This window comes from Diorhabda carinulata, chromosome 7 (assembly GCF_026250575.1).
Source record: "Diorhabda carinulata isolate Delta chromosome 7, icDioCari1.1, whole genome shotgun sequence".
Lineage (NCBI taxonomy): Eukaryota > Metazoa > Arthropoda > Insecta > Coleoptera > Chrysomelidae > Diorhabda > Diorhabda carinulata.
This window is the reverse complement of record NC_079466.1, coordinates 5,499,569-5,519,157: the sequence shown is the minus strand read 5'-3', so window position 1 is coordinate 5,519,157 and position 19,589 is coordinate 5,499,569. Positions and strand designations below refer to the sequence as shown.

Below are 19,589 nucleotides of genomic sequence, written 5' to 3'. Positions count from 1 at the left end.
GCCAATTTGTTTGAGATAACTGCTCAAATTTGTTTTGTTTGATTGTAAAGATATATAATGTGATTGATAACAGCATGTACTTACGAATTCTATCCATCTAATTATACTAAACCTAGGATAAACCAGATATTGAAAATACTGGGTATCATTATACAAATGCATTTTGGTGGCACTATATAATATATATAACACGAAATAATATTAATTTTTAACAAAAACACACATTTTTGACATTCACTTAAGTAAAATTGACATCAAAGTTAATTAGACATTGACAGCTATTTTTTAACCAAGAGTGTCTTTATTTCAAATTTGGTTGACATAAGCTTGTGATGGCAAACATCAGTTGGTACAATTTTGTCCATCAATCAGAAGCATTCCTTATGTATATTGTCTTAAATTAGTCTTAAAAAATAACGAGCTTAGGATTTCCCTTATTCCGTTTAGGTTCATTGAACGTTATTTTGATTAGAGAAAAGAACCGTATTAATTTGTTTTCGTTTTATTAAAGAGTGGATTAAATATAATATTGACCCTCAATTTTATAATTGAATCAAACATTTGCATTAGACTACCGAAAAATGACCTGGTTTGTACTTGCTGATATTTTTGATACTTCATTCCATTCCTCGTTGATCGTGAAACTGGATCACATCATTCCACTCTCAAATCCCTAGTTAGATGAGTCACAGATTTATATGTAACATGAGGCTTTTCAAAACCATTAATTTACTGTGTTTCATCTCTATTCCTTTTTAGCTGCTTTTTTGGTCTAATACAAGTCTAAGCTCATTGTAAGTCAGCTGAATTTGCCAAAGCGCTGATGGATATTGATTCCAATTTACGATTGTTTATATATAATGCACACGTGCTCAGTTTTGTTTCATGAGCTTCTTTCTCAGTTATTCTTTTTTCGTGTAGGCATAAAAATAAGCCATTATGTTTTTTTTTAGCATTTGATATATTATACAATAAATGCAACAGTCAGCCAAGAGTATATGCTATATGAGTCCGTATTCGCAAAACATGCTTCAATATTTGAATCTCTGGTCTCGTTCACTGCCGAAAAGTCCAGGAATACAGCTAAACATAATATTTTCGTCTGTTCACCCTCACTAATAATAAGCAGCTAGTTTCTAAATTGCTTTAGATTCTTTTTTGATAGACTATTTTACTTATAGTGTAAATGAACTTCGGGGTGTAAACTGATTTTTCTTCATACCTCAGTCGTAAGTATGAACTTTCGTCCTTAATCGCAGGGAAGATTCAGCTTTAGGCTCTTGTAGTGTAATATACTATCCAGACTGTAAGATTAGCAAAACTTCTAATAACTTATTCTTCAGCATTATTTTATATTTGTCATAAGACAAATAACGGAAAAATCGATCGAATATAATCGACCGGCCTTCATGTGCTTCATTGACTTGCAGAAGGCCTTCGACCGAATACAATTAAAAGACATAATACACCTTCTCTATGATAGACAGATACCATATAATGTCACTTAAAAAATCGAAAATATATACTCAAAAAATACGATCCAAGCAAAAATAAATGATGACCTAACCGAACGGATACCTGCAAATAGGGGCTTTAGGCAAGGGGACTCTCTCAGTCCGCTCCTATTTAACATAGTGATGGATGAAATCATAAAACAAGTACGCAAACTAAGAGGATACAAAATGGGAAATAAAGAAAGCAAAATCCTGTGCTATGCAGACGATGCGGTACTGTTGGCGGAGAACGAGGACGATCTGCAAAGGTTACTGTACCAATTTAACAAAACAGCAAAAAAGTTCAATATGATAATATCAGCGGCAAAGACAAAATCAATGGTTACTTCCAAGACACCGATCAGATGTAAGCTTGTGGTGGATAACAAAATAATACACCAGGAAATGAAATTTAAATATCTGGGTATCGAAATATCTGGACACGGGGACGTGGAGACGGAAGTAAGAAACCTACAAGAGCCTCAAGAGCAGCAGCATACCTAAATGACACAATCTGGCGAAATAAATACATTCGAACTGAAGCAAAAACCCGCATATACAAGACCGCAATTAGACCTACTGGATACTGGGTACTGGATAGAAAGATAAAATGGAATGAGCACATTGATCGCATGACGGAAGAACGAATTGTGAAAATATCAAGGGACAAATCACCAGCAGGACAAAGAAGCCTTGGAAGACCTAGGAAAAGATGGAGTGACAACCTCCCAGGTGACTGAGCAAAGGCAATGACGTAAAGAAAAACAGGCAATGATGCCTATACACAGCAAGAAGAAGAAGAAGATAAAATATCCAAAGGTTTTCTTTGATTTTCTCTCAAAGCTGCCTTTATTCCAAATACTTTAATGTGATGAAGCGAAGCATTGAAAGTCCTTGACGTCAAAGATGCTCTGCGATCAGTAATCAGTTATAAACACAAGCATACTCTTGAGATAATTCCACAACTTCTAGCAAAGTGAATAAAATTGTTAAAGATATTCTCACCGAATACTTTTTATTTCTCTCGATTGTTCAACTGAAAATGAGTTGCAAATGGCTGTTTTCCTCGCTGAAAGTATTGTCTTAATGTCTATATAGACTATGCATAAGGATTTCCATAAAGTTAGCTTTCCATGACACTATTAATGCTAACAAATATCACAGCTTATTCACTATATGTTCCAGGATTATGTTTCCACCAAAAAACGTGTTTGAAAAAAATTTTTATTAGCTAGAAATAGATGTTTATCTGGATGTTTTAGCTATAGTTATAGCTCTTCACCGACTTCCGGTGATTTTCGAAGTGTATCGTGCTCCAATGCAAAATCTACAACCAAACTCAAAAATGTCAGTATCCTTTCAATTGTCTGTACTATCACTACTTGGTTTGCTAGAACCTCTCTCAAATTGTTTAATCTGTGCGATAAAAGGATGCTACCAGTCTCTCAATTTGCAACCATTGGATACTGAGTTCATTTGGAATCAAATGTTATTCTCATCTATTTTTAGGTGATTCATTAACAAAAACATGATGTTCATCAACAAGTATATTGAATTATAGATAATTAGGGCTGGTTATTTGCTTCAAGTAATCGATTGTTATTTTTATTATTGGATTCAATTATATATATTTTTATAAAGCTCGAATTATACAATTATTGCGATTGTTAACGTCCTTAATACCCTACCTCGTTATGTCTATCCCTGAAACGCCCATCTTGCCACTCGATGGTACGCTAACATCGGTCAGTTTGCTTTATTATGTCCATCGTCACAGTACAGGTGACACGGCAAGCAATTGTGTGATACAAAATCTCGATTGGGCACTATTATAGTTTCATCAAAATCGCAAACATGATGATGATTCCAACCTGAGCGATTTTGTAAGGGTATGGATTGTTAGAATAGTGCGCAGTTTTCAGTAAAGTGGTTTGTTAAAAAAGAAAATCAGTGGTACTCGCTTGTTTTGCCGATATATTTGGAAAATTTTATTTTTACCGATACTATCTTTGTAACTTGTACTTTTAATTTGATACAATTCTCTATCTACCTACCAACTACTTATCTTCCTCAGAAGGAAATTTTGACATTGTTATTACTTCACGAAGAGACACAACCAGCTTATTAACGCATTGTGAATTCACCTGAACGACTGCGTCTAAATCAAACTCAACTGAGCTGAACGAAGTCTAACAAAACAGTCTCATTATATTTCGTTGAATTAATTGTGTTGAAAGTAAGAATGCAGTGCTAAGCAGATTGTGAATTGTGCGCTGCGTACTGCAGATAGACTTTGATGATTAGAATTATTATTGTAGAAAACCTTTGAAAACGATGAGAACAATATTTATAGAATGATCGACAAGTACTTGAAAAGAATGTGCAATTCTATGAATGTTTTCATATTTCAATAATCTCAAAATATCTCCATGCATACTGTTCAGATCAATTATACTATTATTTGAACTGTTTTTTGTTTTTTCAATATTTCTTTTAGGGTGACTATTTGTTGTAGCCTCAAAATTAAAACAACTGAGTCATTTAATCCGATAATTAATTAATTAAGTATCCATACTTTGTTCACATTCATTTTGAGAACCAATAGAGCCTATATTTTGTTTTTCTCTCTCTCTGTAAGTTCACTTGTCTACCTTTTCAGACCTGTAAAAAGTACAATGATATCCTACGAGTATATAATCTAATATTTAACACATCCCATTCAGTTTTTCTAATAAAGTATTTTATCTACCTTTCTCAGTAACACTCTCAATGAGTCGCTACAGGTTCAATTAAGTTTAAAAGTTTTTTCTCTAGGATGTAGAATGTTATATTAATAGCTAGATCTCCACCGGTACCATGATTATATTTATATATTTCAGCCGATTTAGCTTTGGTTTTAGAAATCCAGTCTGTCAGTTTTTTCCCATTCCTCTACAGATCTTTCCACTTGGCCCAAACTATTCAATTTTGGGGTCATTCTTTCCATAACTCCATTGAAATGTGTGCTGAATCTATTTGTAATAATTTCATTATGTTACCCAACGATCATTTGATACACACATTTTTCAATTTTAGTTATTGTATTGAAGATTTGATCTATTATGATTGAAGTGTTAATTAGGTTAGGTACTAGAATGAATCGCGAGTTATTCATCGAAAATCATAGAGGAAATTTGTCTGCTAATACTATCTTTGTTTAACAAAAACGATTGAATGACATTCTAAAAGTATCATTTTCCGTTCAAAGTCGATTCTATAAGGGGTTGCGGGACGTGAAAATTGCAGTAGGAATATAGCGAAACTATTTATTTCTAACCAAATTTCGACATTTCGATTCTACTACGCGTTTCTATTTATGGATGTTCCGCTCCTGTTCGAACAAACCACACTTTTACGTTTAACAAAAGTGAGATTAACTTATTAATTCGATTTACATTCTTGACGTTGTTTCCATTTTTTATATGAATTAAGAGAAAAAATTCTTGTCAAAGTCAAGAAGTGAAGAAATTATTTTTCTGGGTGTAACAGTTTTCAGTATATAATTATAAAGCATCATTAGCAAGAATCTCCGAGATAATATAATTTATGTAGATGGAATTTCTACAGATACGACATTAAAAACTTTTTCAATAAATGAATTTCTTCAAACTAACTACTATAAATTCTTTTTATTTTGTAATAAATTGTTACTGTAGTCGCTTCTTATTATTTAACGGAACTTCACATATATTTTTTGCTTTCTGTTAAAAAAATTATTCCCTCACTCTTCTTGAAGTATTTCAAAACTTCTATTGTAATCAAAACAAAAACGATATAATTTAATCCATGCAATTGAATTAACTAATGCTTAGTAAATTAACAATAAACATTAAATAGTCTTTACATTTAGGGTAATTGTGTGACGACGATTCGTCACCTCGTATCTTACGTTCTGGAGAAAAATAATTCTATGACTGTGGGTGTTAAGGTTACTTAATAAGGGTTAACGAAGTTAATTAAACCATGAGTCGATTCGGGATAAGCATTCAAGCAGTCGTTCATTCATTTATTCATTCTGTGTAGTCAGGTTTTTAAAATACGTTCACTGAAATAATTAATGTTCAAGGTGTGTTAAATATCGGCATCATTTACAGGTATATGGAGATATTTTTATGTGTTAAGTTAGAAATGAAACTAAACTAGTGATAATGTTTTAAAAAGCCTCGTAATTTGTAAGGCAATATTTTATATTTTTGTACTTATTAGTCTCATTTAATACTTAATAGTTGTTGGTTTATCAGAAATAATACTTTTTCAGTTCATATGTAGACCAAAAATTCGTACACTTTTCTATTAGGTACCTACTTATTAGAAATCATATCAGCATAATTTGTTGAAAAGAAAACGAAGTTTTAGGTTTGGTGACCAATTCTTTTCACATATTGTTGCGTTTTGGAATTGTAGTAGAGGAGCAAGAGTGTGTTGAAGTGATTTAATGTTATTCAGTTTTTGGAATAGGATTTCTATTTGCGTATCTCATGTTTTTAGGTGATTTTATAGTGTTTTGAATAATATAAACTTATTTTCTAGTGGGAGATTTGTTTTTTACCAAGTAGCCACTATAGTTCTATCAATAAAGAATCAATATGTTAACGTATTTTAAGAATTTGCTGGTTCATGTAAGTTTTCGTACTTGTAGCTGATCGTTATCTTCTTATGTTTTCTAAGTGTGTACGTTTCCTAGGTTGATTTTCATTAACCTATTTCAATTCACTAGTAAATTAGTTATATTCACGATTATGATGGAATTATTTCATTAAAAACATAAGGTAACATAACATTCTAATCTACTTTAATGCACTTCAATTGGCAAGAAATTTGGCATCTCAACGCTGAATATATGTGGAATCATTTCTAGAAGAATTGTTTCGGAATGTCTGTGGAGGGATGTGTTTTTCACCAGTAAGAGTCTTCAAGTTCTTTAATTAGCTCTTAAGTAGGTAATCGTCTGTTTAAACGAACAGGTTTGTCTACGTTTTATATGTTTTATTCCATTTATTAGGTCGAAAGAAGTCCCGACCATTTCTTGTTCTTAACTAATTCATTTTCTTCAAAACTATTATATTATATTATATTATTATATTATGACCAAAGATATATTTCAACATTCCGTAAGCTTTTTTGAATGAACAAACTAGTGGAATTTCTGAAAACGTTGGTGATATTCATACCGAACTTTGTTTAAGTGGTGTTTTGATATACACTTCAGAGACCAATGGTAAACATAAAAATTTTATAAATCGTAATTTCGTAATCAAAATGCTCCTGGGGAAGTTATATGATCCTATGCCACCTCTACTTTATGTAGAAGAACTATCAGAATTTGAAGATTATGCTGTCAATGATCCAACCCTTGAACGATTACATCTCATTCATATTCAAAGTTGTGAAAAAAGTTTGTCTGGATATAAGTGAGTTATATATTCTGCTGAAAATTTAGGTTTTGGAGCGTCCTGAGATAAGGAATTAAATGAGATTCTAATATTTCTAGAATGTATCGATGTGTATTCGTATTGCTTGATAAATACTAGAGATGTGCTTTAAACATAAGCAGTGGCAACCCATACCATGACTTTAACAGTACGACGTACCCAAGTAGACGATATCTATCTATTCCTGATTTCTCCGATATTCTAGAATTTATTATATATTATATATTTTGCTAAAGACTCAATTTCGAAACAGAACTACCAAATCGATGGAGTGGAAGAAGAGAAACAGTTGAATAGCTCCGTAGAACACCATTAACAAACTTGATTCATGAATTGAATTCCTGAATAAAGCAGGAGCTGCAGAAGATAACAACTGTTATGTTAGGAGGGTGGCTATTCATCATACATCATTATGTAAAAACAAGTATTTATGATTGAAACAATTTTTATTATTTATCAAAATATTTTGTTGTATCGCATAATGTGTACTAGGTACGCCGTTTTTCTATTCTTAATTGATTCAAATCATTCACGTTGTTTGCCGATGCGTCTCAGAATTTCTTCGTTTTTCAAACTAGTAGCCGTTCAAGGCACCTTAAGGATTCTGCGGTGCAGCCACATCTCGAAAGCCTTCAACTTGTTAATCGCAGTCGTCTTCAATGTCCAGCCTTCCATGCCGTAGAGAAGCACCGACCAAACGTAGCACTTCAGGAACCTCAGTCGTAGGTTGAGATAAAAGTCGGGACAAGTAAACACTCTTTGAAATCTCAAAAATACCTGTCGGGCTTGTTCAATGCAAAATTTTATTTTTTTGTCTGATGCCCAATCTTCAAGGAGCCAGATTCCCAGATATTTGAATTTATCCACCCTCTCTAATAGCATTTCGTTAAATGTTAGGGTAGCGTTTTCAAACATATTTATGTTTCTTGAAATAATCAAATTTTGTTTTTTTGGTATTGATGTGTAGGCCTATTGATTTGCTCTGTTCTCCTTATCTTATTGACCAGTTGTTGTAGGTAGTGCATATTATCAGTGATTAGGTTGGTATCGTCCGAATAACAGATATTGTTAATCCACGTCCCATTAAGTTTGATTCCCATTTCTATATCCTCTAGGGCCTCTTGGAAAATTGGAAAGAAAATTGGAAAAACAACAAATATCAATTTTTGCATATACTAAAATTGAAGGAAAGCGAGGACACGGATGGAAGAAAATATCTTGGCTGCGAAACATCAGGCAGTGGACAGGACTACACGATTTAAAATCCTTAATACACACCGAAAGAAATAGAGAAGCGATGGAAAATGTTATCGCGAACATCCATTAGTGGATTATTTTGAAAGAAGAAGATCAAAATATTCTCCATCGCGATTGATAACTTTAGAAACAAAAGAAAATTGAAATAACTAATGCAGATATTATCAGAGATTATTATCAAAAGTCAGAGTTTATCATTTTTAAAATGGCAAATTTAAATATAAACTGATCCTACTTCCGATTTTTCGAAAGCTTCCGTTAGATTTGTTAGTCTATTACAAAATTTGTATCATTTATACCAAACATTATGTTACATAATAGACTAAATTCCTAATCTGTTTGTTGTTCTATTTTAGTTACTAAATAAAATACAAAAATTGCCGTCAAAGTGAAAAGCCCCGAATTCTATGAAATACCAAAAATTTTAATCATGTCTACGGACTTAGAATCTAAAGATGACGTCAAAGTTCAAGAGCCTAAGAAACCCTTCAAGGTTGTATTTAAAGAGCAATGGCCTTTAGGTGTTAAAATTTTAGAATTGGTAAGTACAAATATTTTATTTAACATTATATTTATGGACATAAATAAAATATATTCGAAGTATTGATTTTCTTTTACCAATTTACCAATAAAAATTTTTTTTTTAAATTAATACTTTTGCTAAAATAAGTACCGATTGATGAGTGTTGCTTCATATATTTTTATATTTGTATATTTCACTATGTGTGAAATATTGGAGGACCCAATATTAATTAATCCAAACTTGGTACGGCTTCTCTTCAGGGTTTGGTTGAATAACTTTACTATTCTGTCGGACTTCGGGTGATACGCGCTAGTTCTTTTCTTGTGTATATCCAGCATCTTGCAGTATACTTGGAAGATCTGTGACTACAAGTACTTATCTTTCCTGGTCACTGTGAATTTGCAAGGGTATACCAAATCGACAGACGACTTCATGGACTAACTTTTCCGCCACCATCGTTGCTTCTTTATCCAGTACTCCGAAAACTTCGGGCTATTTCGTGAAGTCGTACATGATTACGAGAAAGTCCTTGATCCCATTATGGGTCACTGGAAACGGGCCTGCTATATCCAATGCAATTTTCAATGCACCCCCGTTTTGGGTTTGAGGACCCTATATTGCACTACAGGCTGTGCACTTTATGCGTCATTCTTTAACGTCTGTACTGCGATGGATCAAGTGAAACTGCTGTCGCAAGTTTACTGGCGTTCTCTTCGTATCTAGGTGTCTTCCGGATGTGCCATCACGTACCCCCCACGAAACATCAGGCATCTTTGACCAAGGTATTACCAGCAGCAGATAGTTGTCCTTTCTATTGTAATCGGCATTATTTCCAAAACTTCTAGTTCACTTCTCACACCAAATTTTACGTGACGAGTGTGAGGTTTTTCGTTCGATCATAGAATAGAAGTTCAAACAGCCATAAAATGCCCTAGTATATTATTTACACTTATATATACACAGTAATATCTAGTGAATACTGGCCTTAACTATATCGCTGTTGAATCAACTTGTACTGCTGACCAAGACTGACTGACTGCATGTCGTCACCATACAGCTTAATATAGTAATCGTTTCATCTGGAATTTAGAACAATCTTGTTCATTGTTCTGGGCTTTAGCTGTCACAATAGATTCTGCTACAAGGATGGCAAATTCTCGGAGCGAAATGTCGAAGTTTCTTTCTTCAAAAATAATAAATTCACATCTTTTCAAGAGATGGCGCCAGATACCACAATTGCATTCGCAACTCGCAACAATACAAAAAGTAATCGATATTTATTGAAACCAAGCTACAACTTTCACTAGCTTCTTAAAACTCATTGCCGCCTCAAGAAGCCTGAGAGATTAGGTTTTGTAAAGAGGAGTAAGAAATTTCGGTCTACCTAGCTCTAGAATTCCTCGCCACTTGAAGGACGTTGGAAAAGGTCTATATCCTTTGAATTTCAGAGCTTGTTGAAATACACCATCATGTAAACTATCTGGAGAGTTGGCATTGACGGTATAAAAATGGTAATTTGGACCAAATATAATTACATTTCATGTTACTGTGGTTGGTTAATGCTTATCAGAGTCCAGAGAGTGGTCAAAAAATTATGGTAGGAAATGTATACTTGTTTGATGTCTTCATCATTTTGTTTTCTAGAAAATCTAGATGATTTTTATATTTTAAATTTATCTTTCATTTTTACACTCTTCTTGGCCCTCTCACTTTTTCCTCATTTCCATTAATACATTCATTGGAAAATAGTTTTTCCAAGATCTTACACTCACTCAACTTTATACAATATGAAATATTACAACAATAATAATTGATATGTATTATTTACATATTCGACTCTTAATTTGTTATTTGGCACAGATAGATCAGCTCCTGGTAATTTTTCAACACAAAAAAATATTTGGAATAATTGAAAACAGCAACTAAGTTTTTTAATTAAATACATTATAAGATCTAATGTTTCAGTTGATTTGTGCCATTTGTATGGCTTTTATCTATGACCCTGCAACGACCTCTGGTTTAGGTAAGACCCATATGATTCACGTCGGAATTATGTACACCGCTTACACAGGATTCATGGTAATTAATGGTGTTCTAATTATTGGAAGGTCTCTTGGTGACAGAATTCCGTATAGAACGGTCTCATTGTTCGCTTTAATGGGAGCTGCTCTCTTTCTAATAACGTGTAAGTAACACTTTTTAGTTCTTCAATTACATAGTATATTGATAATAATGGATCAGTGAAAACAATGGATTTTTATACAAAATGAAATATTTTTATTCTCGATTTAAATAACTTATTACGAGGATGTATTGATATCTAGTTAGCTCAGACCATGCATAAACAAAATATTGCGTTACCATAGCAACTAACAATAACTTATTAGAGTTACGCAATAAATTAAAAGAAAAAATATGTCCACCGAAATTGTGAAAATCGAAGAATTGGAGTATCGAGCCATCATCAAGTACCTGTATTTAAAAGGGTTAAGAGGTAAGCACATTTACGAAGATATGTTTAATACCCTTGGTGGTAAATGTCCTTCGTATGCGACCGTGAAAAATTGGACTTCAAACGAGGTAAATTTTCTATTGAAGATGATGACCAATCGGGAAGCCAAGTTTCTGTGTCAGTCCCCGAAAATATCGATGCAGTTCATGACATGATTTTATCAGACCGTCGAATTGAGCTAAAACGAATATCTGAAGCACTAAATATTTTATATGAACGCGTTCATCTTATAATTCATGTCAATTTGGACATGAGAAAAATTGCTGCAAAATGGATCCCCAAATGTTTGATTGTTGACCAAAAGCGTGCAAGGGTAGAAGCATCGCGTTCGATCTGTGTTCGATTTAAAAAACGATGTAGACTTCTTAAACCGAATTGTTACTATGGATGAGACTACATTTACACGATCTACAAAGAAAGCAACAATCGATGGAATGGCAACACTCTGGTTCTCCAAGACCTAAGAAGTTTCGTGTCCCAAAATCTACTGGAAGCGTTCTTGCTTTGGTTTTTTGGTATTGCCATGGAGTAATCATTATTGATTTTTTGGATAAGGGTAGAACAAAAACTGGAGATTACTATTCGACATTACTCACCACTCTACGGGAAAAAATTAAAGAGAAAAGATGTGGAAAGCTATTCAAAGGTGTTTTGTTTTTGCAGGACAACGCCTCTGCACACAAATCTCATGTTGCCATGCAAAAAATTCTTCATTTAGGGTTTGAATTATTAGAACACCCCCCTTATTCACCAAATTTGGCTCAGTCCGACTATCATCTCTTTCCTCAATTAGAAAAAAGTTAAAAAAGTCGTAAATTTTCTTCCAAGGAGGAGGTAATAAAAGCTGTGGAGGTCTGGTTTGCAGAGCAAGAAGAAAAATTTTTATTGAAAGGTCTAGAGACCTTTCAGGTTCGCTGTAATAAATGTATCCAATTAAGAGGAGAATATGTTGAGTAATAAAATATTTTGACATTGAAATTTTGTTTGGTTCTATAGTAGGCTAAGAATTTTTAATATATCCTCGTATATGAATAACATTTCTCCACCGACTTTCGGAAATTTCAAAAAAATACTTTTATTATAATTATTAATATTATTTTTTGCCTCGTGGTTTAAAGTTATGAGTACTTTTAAGACACTTATATGTTATTGAGTTATTCAATGATTATTTCTAGTTATTCTACACGTATATATTTTTACATTCCCACAATATGTGAAAAGTTGTGTTTCTTAGAATCACTCAATAATTATGGTGATATGAGGGTCATTAATGGTATAACAACTGAAATAATGTCAACTATTTCTATCTTTCACATTGCTTCATGTCATCTGCTAGTGCGGTGTATTTCCTTGTTTCATTTTGTGGTTCAGATGAAGTGTCATGACTCGTAGTTTAGTGAATCTATTCAAGTTTACCAAACTTTAACCTTCTTATCATCATTGCTATATTATTTGGAGGGAGGAATACAGATGTAATGCTCTATTGTTTGTGGATAATCTTTTCGTTTATCTGTCTAATGCCTGTACGCTCATTTTAATCCACTGACTTACTCTAAATGATTAAGGCAAGGTAACCATTGCCCAGGTGTGTATTGCTTTAATTCCGTTTTTCAGTTATGTGTTTATTTCAATTACTTTCCTGTTCGTGATGTTTTTTTAATAACTTGCGGAATCCAAGTAATAGATTCCACTAGTGTTGCTGTATTTCATCGTCTTCTTCTAAGTAGAAACTATGTTAATATTATTACCAGTTGAGGAGTCTGTGCTTTCGTTGTCTCTTTTGTTCTTTTGCGTTCTTTAGTCTCAGAATCGTCTCTGTAAATGTCCAGGTTTACATTCCCGAACCTCATTTCGACACACTGTCTCGGGTCCTTTATTAAGCATAAACATATTTGTTCTTCTGTCTTTGTACACTTGAAAGCCAAAAATTCCACAATAGTCAGGCCACTATCACCAGGACAGCCAGTCCAGAGACAGTTTGATAGGAGCGCACTAACAGCGCACCCTGTTCTTAGTCAACTCAAGAATGGTATCCTCTCGGCCTCTTTTAAAGCATCCTTTTCTATGTGGTGCCAGATACTTGACTCGGCTCTGGTATAAATATCGTCTGTTTCCATCCTTAAGTACACTCTTGTCCGTATGCGTTTCCTCGTGATAAACGTTTATTCAGATTTTTCCACAGTGAGCTTCAGTTCAGGGTCTGTCATCCATCGTTTTATTGTTTAATTAAATTCCGGCTGCGTTAATTCTAGAGATCGCTCGGTAATAGCCACCATCACGAACCCAGTATCAATCCTTTAGCGATCCCAACATTGATTTGTCTTGTCACTTGTTTTTATATCATATCTTAGGTTATTCGCCTGTTCATGAGATAATCTACTACCTGAGTCTATGATTATTAAACTACCTTCAAGCGTTCCCAAATGTCCACTAATATGACCGTATGAAGGCGTTTTTGGATTGTAAGATCACCTTCATATACTTCTGGATTTTATTACCAAAATTATTACTGGAAATGGAAGTTAGATCTATGGTTATCCACCCGAGACAAAAGTTTAATCAATCAATCAATAGAAAACCAGTTATTCACCCTTCATCAGTCATTGTTATTGTTCTCTTCTGTAACTGTAGCTTGCAAATGATACAGAGGAATACTGAATTTTTGACGCAATAGAGACTAAAAAATGGGCCAACGATTATTCACTTCTGCCTACTAGAAATGATTCCAGTTTTGAGATATTGGGATAAATATACTACTACCTAAAGGGGCATTATTTGAAAGGAGTTCAATTCAAAATATATTCTAATAGGGGTACAGCCACACGCCCTCTGACGTCATCGTTCATAAGTTAATGTAGTATATATATATAACAAAAATATTAGTAGGATACTTCTATCAATTATATTTAAAGTATTAATTATTTAACAATTAACAATTCCATCGGAAAAGTTTACCCAAGAAACGTTAAAATATGTTACCATTTTACTTGGTTTTTTGTTGAAATAAATTGATTTTTCGTATTAATCATGATCCATTCAAATACTTAATAAATAATAGAATCTGCACAAGAGATGATTGCACCCTTCTTTGATTAAATATTCTGAGCATATGTTTTCCATCAGTTTTTATACCATAAGTTAATAATTAACCATTTTTGTTTGAATATTTATATTTTCAATTAATAATATATTTTAGGTATTCTTCTAACCGTCGATCGATTTTATTTGATGAAACATTATTTCTACCACCCAAACATGCACCTTCTAACGATGATGACAACATCAATTGTCTTTGCATTTATTAACGTCGTAGTATTCTCAGCAGATGCAATGTTCACATTTATACGAAAAGAAGACTTTTGAATATTTTAAGGGACACAACTGAACTTTAATAATATTTATCACAGGAGTCATGGACTAGATATAAATAATATATGTATATAATTATATATGTAGCAAATAATGTAAAGATGATCAAGTATTCACTATAAATACTTTGTGCTCGAGAAAGTTTAATAACGAAATCAGATTTTTAAGAAAAAAAAAGTCAATAACTATATACGTAAGTTATAATTTGATCAAATGTAAAATATCTGACGGCTGGAGATATCACGGGGTTATGAGAACGGAGCTCAAACACTATAAAGACGGGTGAATGTGTTATAAGTGATGATTGAGTAAAGACAAGTATGTAGCAAATATAAAAAGCTTGATCTTGATCTACGTTGGCGACAGAAGGAGCTCGACAAGACCGACAAAAGCTCAAACTAATGTGTAAGCATAGCCGCTGGTGTCGCTTGCAAAATGAAGGATATATAAACAAAAATTTGGTATTTATTCAATATTATCAAAGTGGTTTTAAACCTAAAATTTTAATAATATTTACATTTTTTACTAAAAAGCAACTAGCAGATCAATTATGTGTTATAATTTCACTATGTATAGGCCTAATCACTATAAATAGTTTGAATATTTACAAGATTATTAATAGTGAAACTTATAGTAAATTGAGGATTTATTTTATTCAACGTTTTTCTCAAAGTCCAATATTTTCTGTCACTTTTCATAGGTAAAATGGCCAAGCTTTTGTACTAAATGAAACAAATCTTCCACAATATGAATCTCTGCAAATATTCACATTCAAGTATCATATCAAAAAATTACCAGATTAAACATTAAAAGATTAATCAAAAGTTCAACAATTTTTTCCGTCTTTTATCTTTGGAGATTGTCGTTAAAGTGATTGTTTCAAGAATTATTCAACGAATCACCCGTAACGCCAGTGCACGTAGAACAAGTTGAAGCATTCTGGCGAATCAAGCGTTCCGCTAGGGACCTAAAGCATCTCTAATATTGGTGAGTACTACTGATCAATCATCTGGATTTCCTTGTTAACAACGTGCAGTATTTAATATTTAAGTCATAATACCGTTTTCTTGTCCTCAAACATTTACTGTTGTAACACACCACGTTATAAGTTCACCAATCATAAACGTATTTAAGAGGAAGAAAAGGAGTACATTCCCCTCCCCCTGGAGTATTTATATTCTATTAAAACTGTAAAGTCAAGATTGTATATAGATTAAATATATTAAACGAAATTTAGAAAATGTACCATTAAATTGTAATTGTTTGCTTAGTCTAACCGTTGAGAAACATGATAAAACTTACGGAATAGTGTATTATTCACAAGTGTATAATAGCGGTCATTATTAAGTAAATAATAACTCATTATAGGCGAGTAGAATACTATACTTTATCCACGATTACTGAATATTTTTGTTTTTTTTAATGAAAATAAGTTAATGTTACATTATTAGAAACATTATTATTTTATTCTAACAAATATTTCATACACTATATTATTGTTGATTTAAACATAGTATATAGTTATCGAAAATCATAATAATCGGCACACAAAAATCTAAGCATTTGTTTAACAAATATTAGGTATCTAATCTTACGAAAGAATTGTATTTATTTATACTTATTAATAATCCTTTTTGCCAATTCAAAATTCTTATGCCATACCTATTATATTATACGTTCCTTGACTTTTCTGGTAACAAATTTAATGAGGTAACTTGGGTAGCTTCTCCAATTTCTAATGGTGTTGAAGAGAAGTCACTATCATTTTTCTTATGTCCATTTTTTTTGGTTTTGTTATAATTTAATATAAAATCTTAAAACGCGAGAAATCTAAACACATAATAATTTTGACAGGATCAAATCAAATTTATTTTGTTCCAAGAGCTACTTCAAAATAAAATTGTTTTAAAAGCCATGAGTTAATGCTCCGTGGATTCAAATGGAGGTCTCGTTTTCAAATCTAGTCCAGTAAAATTTGATTTTTTAATTTTGTTTTATGTGCAGATCTAAATTGAACATATTTAGTGAGGTCATACATGCTAAAATTATAAAAATCTGTTTTTATAGTCAAATCAAGAAAGCATCTGAAAGCAGTGATTAATGATTCATTTTCACTGCCGTGATTGATGGATATTATTAAGGTCGTGGATAAAAGAATGTTATTCTACATGTTAGTTTGGTAGTTTCAATTCTGTAAATAGAACTTTTGATATTGGTTATTAATATTATTTGATATTTTGTATGTATTCATATATCACGTAAATCTTTCCGAGGTGTGTAATTACATAGTTTTCGATTACTGTTCTATAGAAAGCTTAATCTATGTTTGTATTGCTTGATTTCGTGTGTATCCTGTCGACACGTGCACTGTGTTCAAACAGAATATTTGATGTTTCATATTTAACACATAATTTGATAACTGTTTTAGGTTTTCATTATGCTTATATTGAAATTAACAGATGAAACTACTTTAAATCTAATTACTTTTCCCCAGAAACTGCAGTGTGCAAGTCGAGAACAGTAAGACATCCAATGTAGTGAACTTCACCAGACATATACCGACTATACAAACTGCAAAATTAATGTTCCAAAGGCCATAATTTACCATATTTCCTTGATTGTGCTATTCAAAATTAAAACAGCACATAAATATTGTGAAAATAACAAAGGTGTAGTAAAAAAGGAGATTTAAATGAAACTTAATTTTATCGTCTATTAATCCTTCATTGAGTAAAAAAAAAGAAGTTGGAAAATCATGAAACGATTATGAGGATAATTATATTCTGCATGAAGATTTTTCAAACTTGTATCTGTTACCTACACTATCAAAAATATGGCAATCAATTGGAAGGTACAAGAATTAGATGGGACCAGGTGATTGGAGATTGATGCTTGACTTGCTTAAAATCATCTATAAAGCTTTAAGAGAAATAAAACATCCTGATCCAGATGCTGATACTTCAGGCAAAACTTACTAATTATTATCTATTAAAAAAGTGCTCTTGATATGAGGATAAAATAGGAATGTAAGTTTATTTCCTAAAATGTAACTCATTGAACCAGAAAAATACTATTAATACTCAGTTTTCTTTTTCTTTCTGGATTATTTTGTGTATTAGCTAATTAGCTCAATGTAGGATTTCTTCACCAAGGCCGTTGTTAAAGTGTCTCCAGTTACATCTCCAACATCATTGTTATGATTACAAAATACAAAATACATATGTTATAATGACAGAATTTTAGCCTAATGAACTGAATTGATAATTTGGATAAGGAAATGTGTACAGTATTAAAACAGAGACCAAAATCTTTTATTTCTTGTTTGAACTAATGTAATAAATGTATACCTTCGTTTCTGCACAAGATTTTGTAATTTGGTGCCAGGATTTCTGTTAAAATTGCAACATGTGATAATAAGCCGTTTCCGAGATTAAAAAAAATCAAATATCGAATTTGCCATGAAAAAATACACTACTTATTCGTTTTTCTGTGTCACGTTTGTTCCATCTCTCCCTACATATATTTACGAGTATGTACTTAAATTTTTTATATATTTGCAGTAAGCTTCAAATATAGTATCTCCTTGAAATAAATATCTTGGTTACCCCTTGTCGTCAATTAATATTTCCTTTGCTTAATTGAAAAATTCTGCCAAAAATAAAACTCTGAAGTTTGTATAGTGAATTATTGATATTTGTACATAAGCAGTAATAAAAAAATATGAAATAGAGGATACATAAACAACAATATTATCATCAACTATTATAGGTCAGAAGAATCAACTGAATAGAAATAGCCTCACATATTTTTTTATTATTCCATATGGTTACTCTTCCCTCAGTATTCCAACAGAGAAATCTTCAAGAGGGAACATAGGTGTATTCGAAGTTTAAGTGCGAGTAATTCAAATAGCAAAACATTACTGATAGATACCAGTATCGTATACATAAGTGAACGTACTGTTTGTCTTTCTACATTCCAAATACTGCAAATACACTTCAGCCTATCATATTTCTGAATGTATGTTACTGAGTTTTCTGAAGTACAATTAGCACAATCAATTAGCTTTAAAAGTATCAGCTTATTTAGAAAACAAATACTGGTTTAAGACAAGTTAATAAATTGAAATTCTTTGGATCTTCGATTCTATGGAGCTCGAAAGTTGTAGGGTCTGGAAACATCTGCTCTAAATGAATTATTTTGTCAAGATGATAGGAAATAAAGCACTGACTGAAAAATCGAATATTTGAAATTAATTCATACAATGTCGCCGAAAATCGTCCTCGGCTAGTTCAAATGACAGAAATACACACTGCTCAATTTGCGTCACCTTACTCTATAATGTACAAAACTAATTTGTGTATTTAAAATATATTTTTGTTTTCATAACTTATCAAACCTCCGTCCATATGTAGTTTAATACTAATAGATTTATAGGTATTTGTTAAAAATCGTTATCCACATTTTTAATAGCAGCATTACCTATAAATGAGTTATATATATAGATAGATATTAGAAAAACTCGTTTTATTGTTATGTTTTTGTATATTGTAGAATATTATTAAAAACTGAATAAACATTGTTTCAAATAGAGTTTTTTATCCTACAAATATTGATCTTATCTTCATATAAACAATTTTAGTGAAATTAATCTCGCTAAATAGTAATTCAAGTCGCAAGTCAGGAAAATACTGCTTCTTTGGACGAGAAGACAAGATTCTAGGGCGAGCCGACATTGGTACACTTCCAGCCACCATGTCTCTTTAATTTTGTGATATTTCCACTATTACTGAACTGGGTAATTTTTAAGATTTGGTTGCGTCTTGACATTTCGACTTCCACTTAAAGTAATTGTCAAGAGAGTGGCAATTTGAGTGTACATTTGTGATTTTAGCAGTGATCCTATTCCGTGGCCTGTCTACTCTACGACACTAATTACTCTTTTCGTTTGATTCTAATGCCTC

The 19,589-nt window shown here is 32.2% G+C and overlaps 2 protein-coding genes across 4 annotated transcripts in view; one reads left to right on the top strand and one right to left on the bottom strand.

Moving 5' to 3' along the window:
* The window catches only part of LOC130896286 (uncharacterized), a 39,673-nt gene extending 39,498 nt beyond the window's left edge, over window positions 1–175 (bottom strand). The window contains exon 1 of the mRNA XM_057804278.1: window positions 85–175. Coding sequence (XP_057660261.1) covers window positions 85–162 — 78 coding nt within the window. The 5' untranslated portion in view covers window positions 163–175. The remainder of the gene's footprint in view (window positions 1–84) is intronic.
* Window positions 176–5,511: 5,336 nt separating this feature from the next.
* Window positions 5,512–18,109, top strand: LOC130896418 (uncharacterized). Of its 3 annotated transcripts, none has more exons than XM_057804480.1 (4): window positions 5,512–5,626; window positions 8,578–8,762; window positions 10,710–10,929; window positions 14,453–18,109. In XM_057804480.1, the coding sequence occupies exons 2-4, from the start codon at window positions 8,652–8,654 to the stop codon at window positions 14,617–14,619; spliced, it is 498 nt and encodes a 165-aa protein (XP_057660463.1). In that variant the 5' UTR covers window positions 5,512–5,626; window positions 8,578–8,651; the 3' UTR covers window positions 14,620–18,109. The 3 variants fall into 3 exon arrangements, with proteins under 3 accessions (XP_057660463.1, XP_057660464.1, XP_057660465.1); XM_057804481.1 differs by lacking the exon at window positions 5,512–5,626 and adding an exon at window positions 5,760–5,829; XM_057804482.1 differs by lacking the exon at window positions 5,512–5,626 and adding an exon at window positions 5,842–6,020.
* Window positions 18,110–19,589: the final 1,480 nt, after the last annotated feature.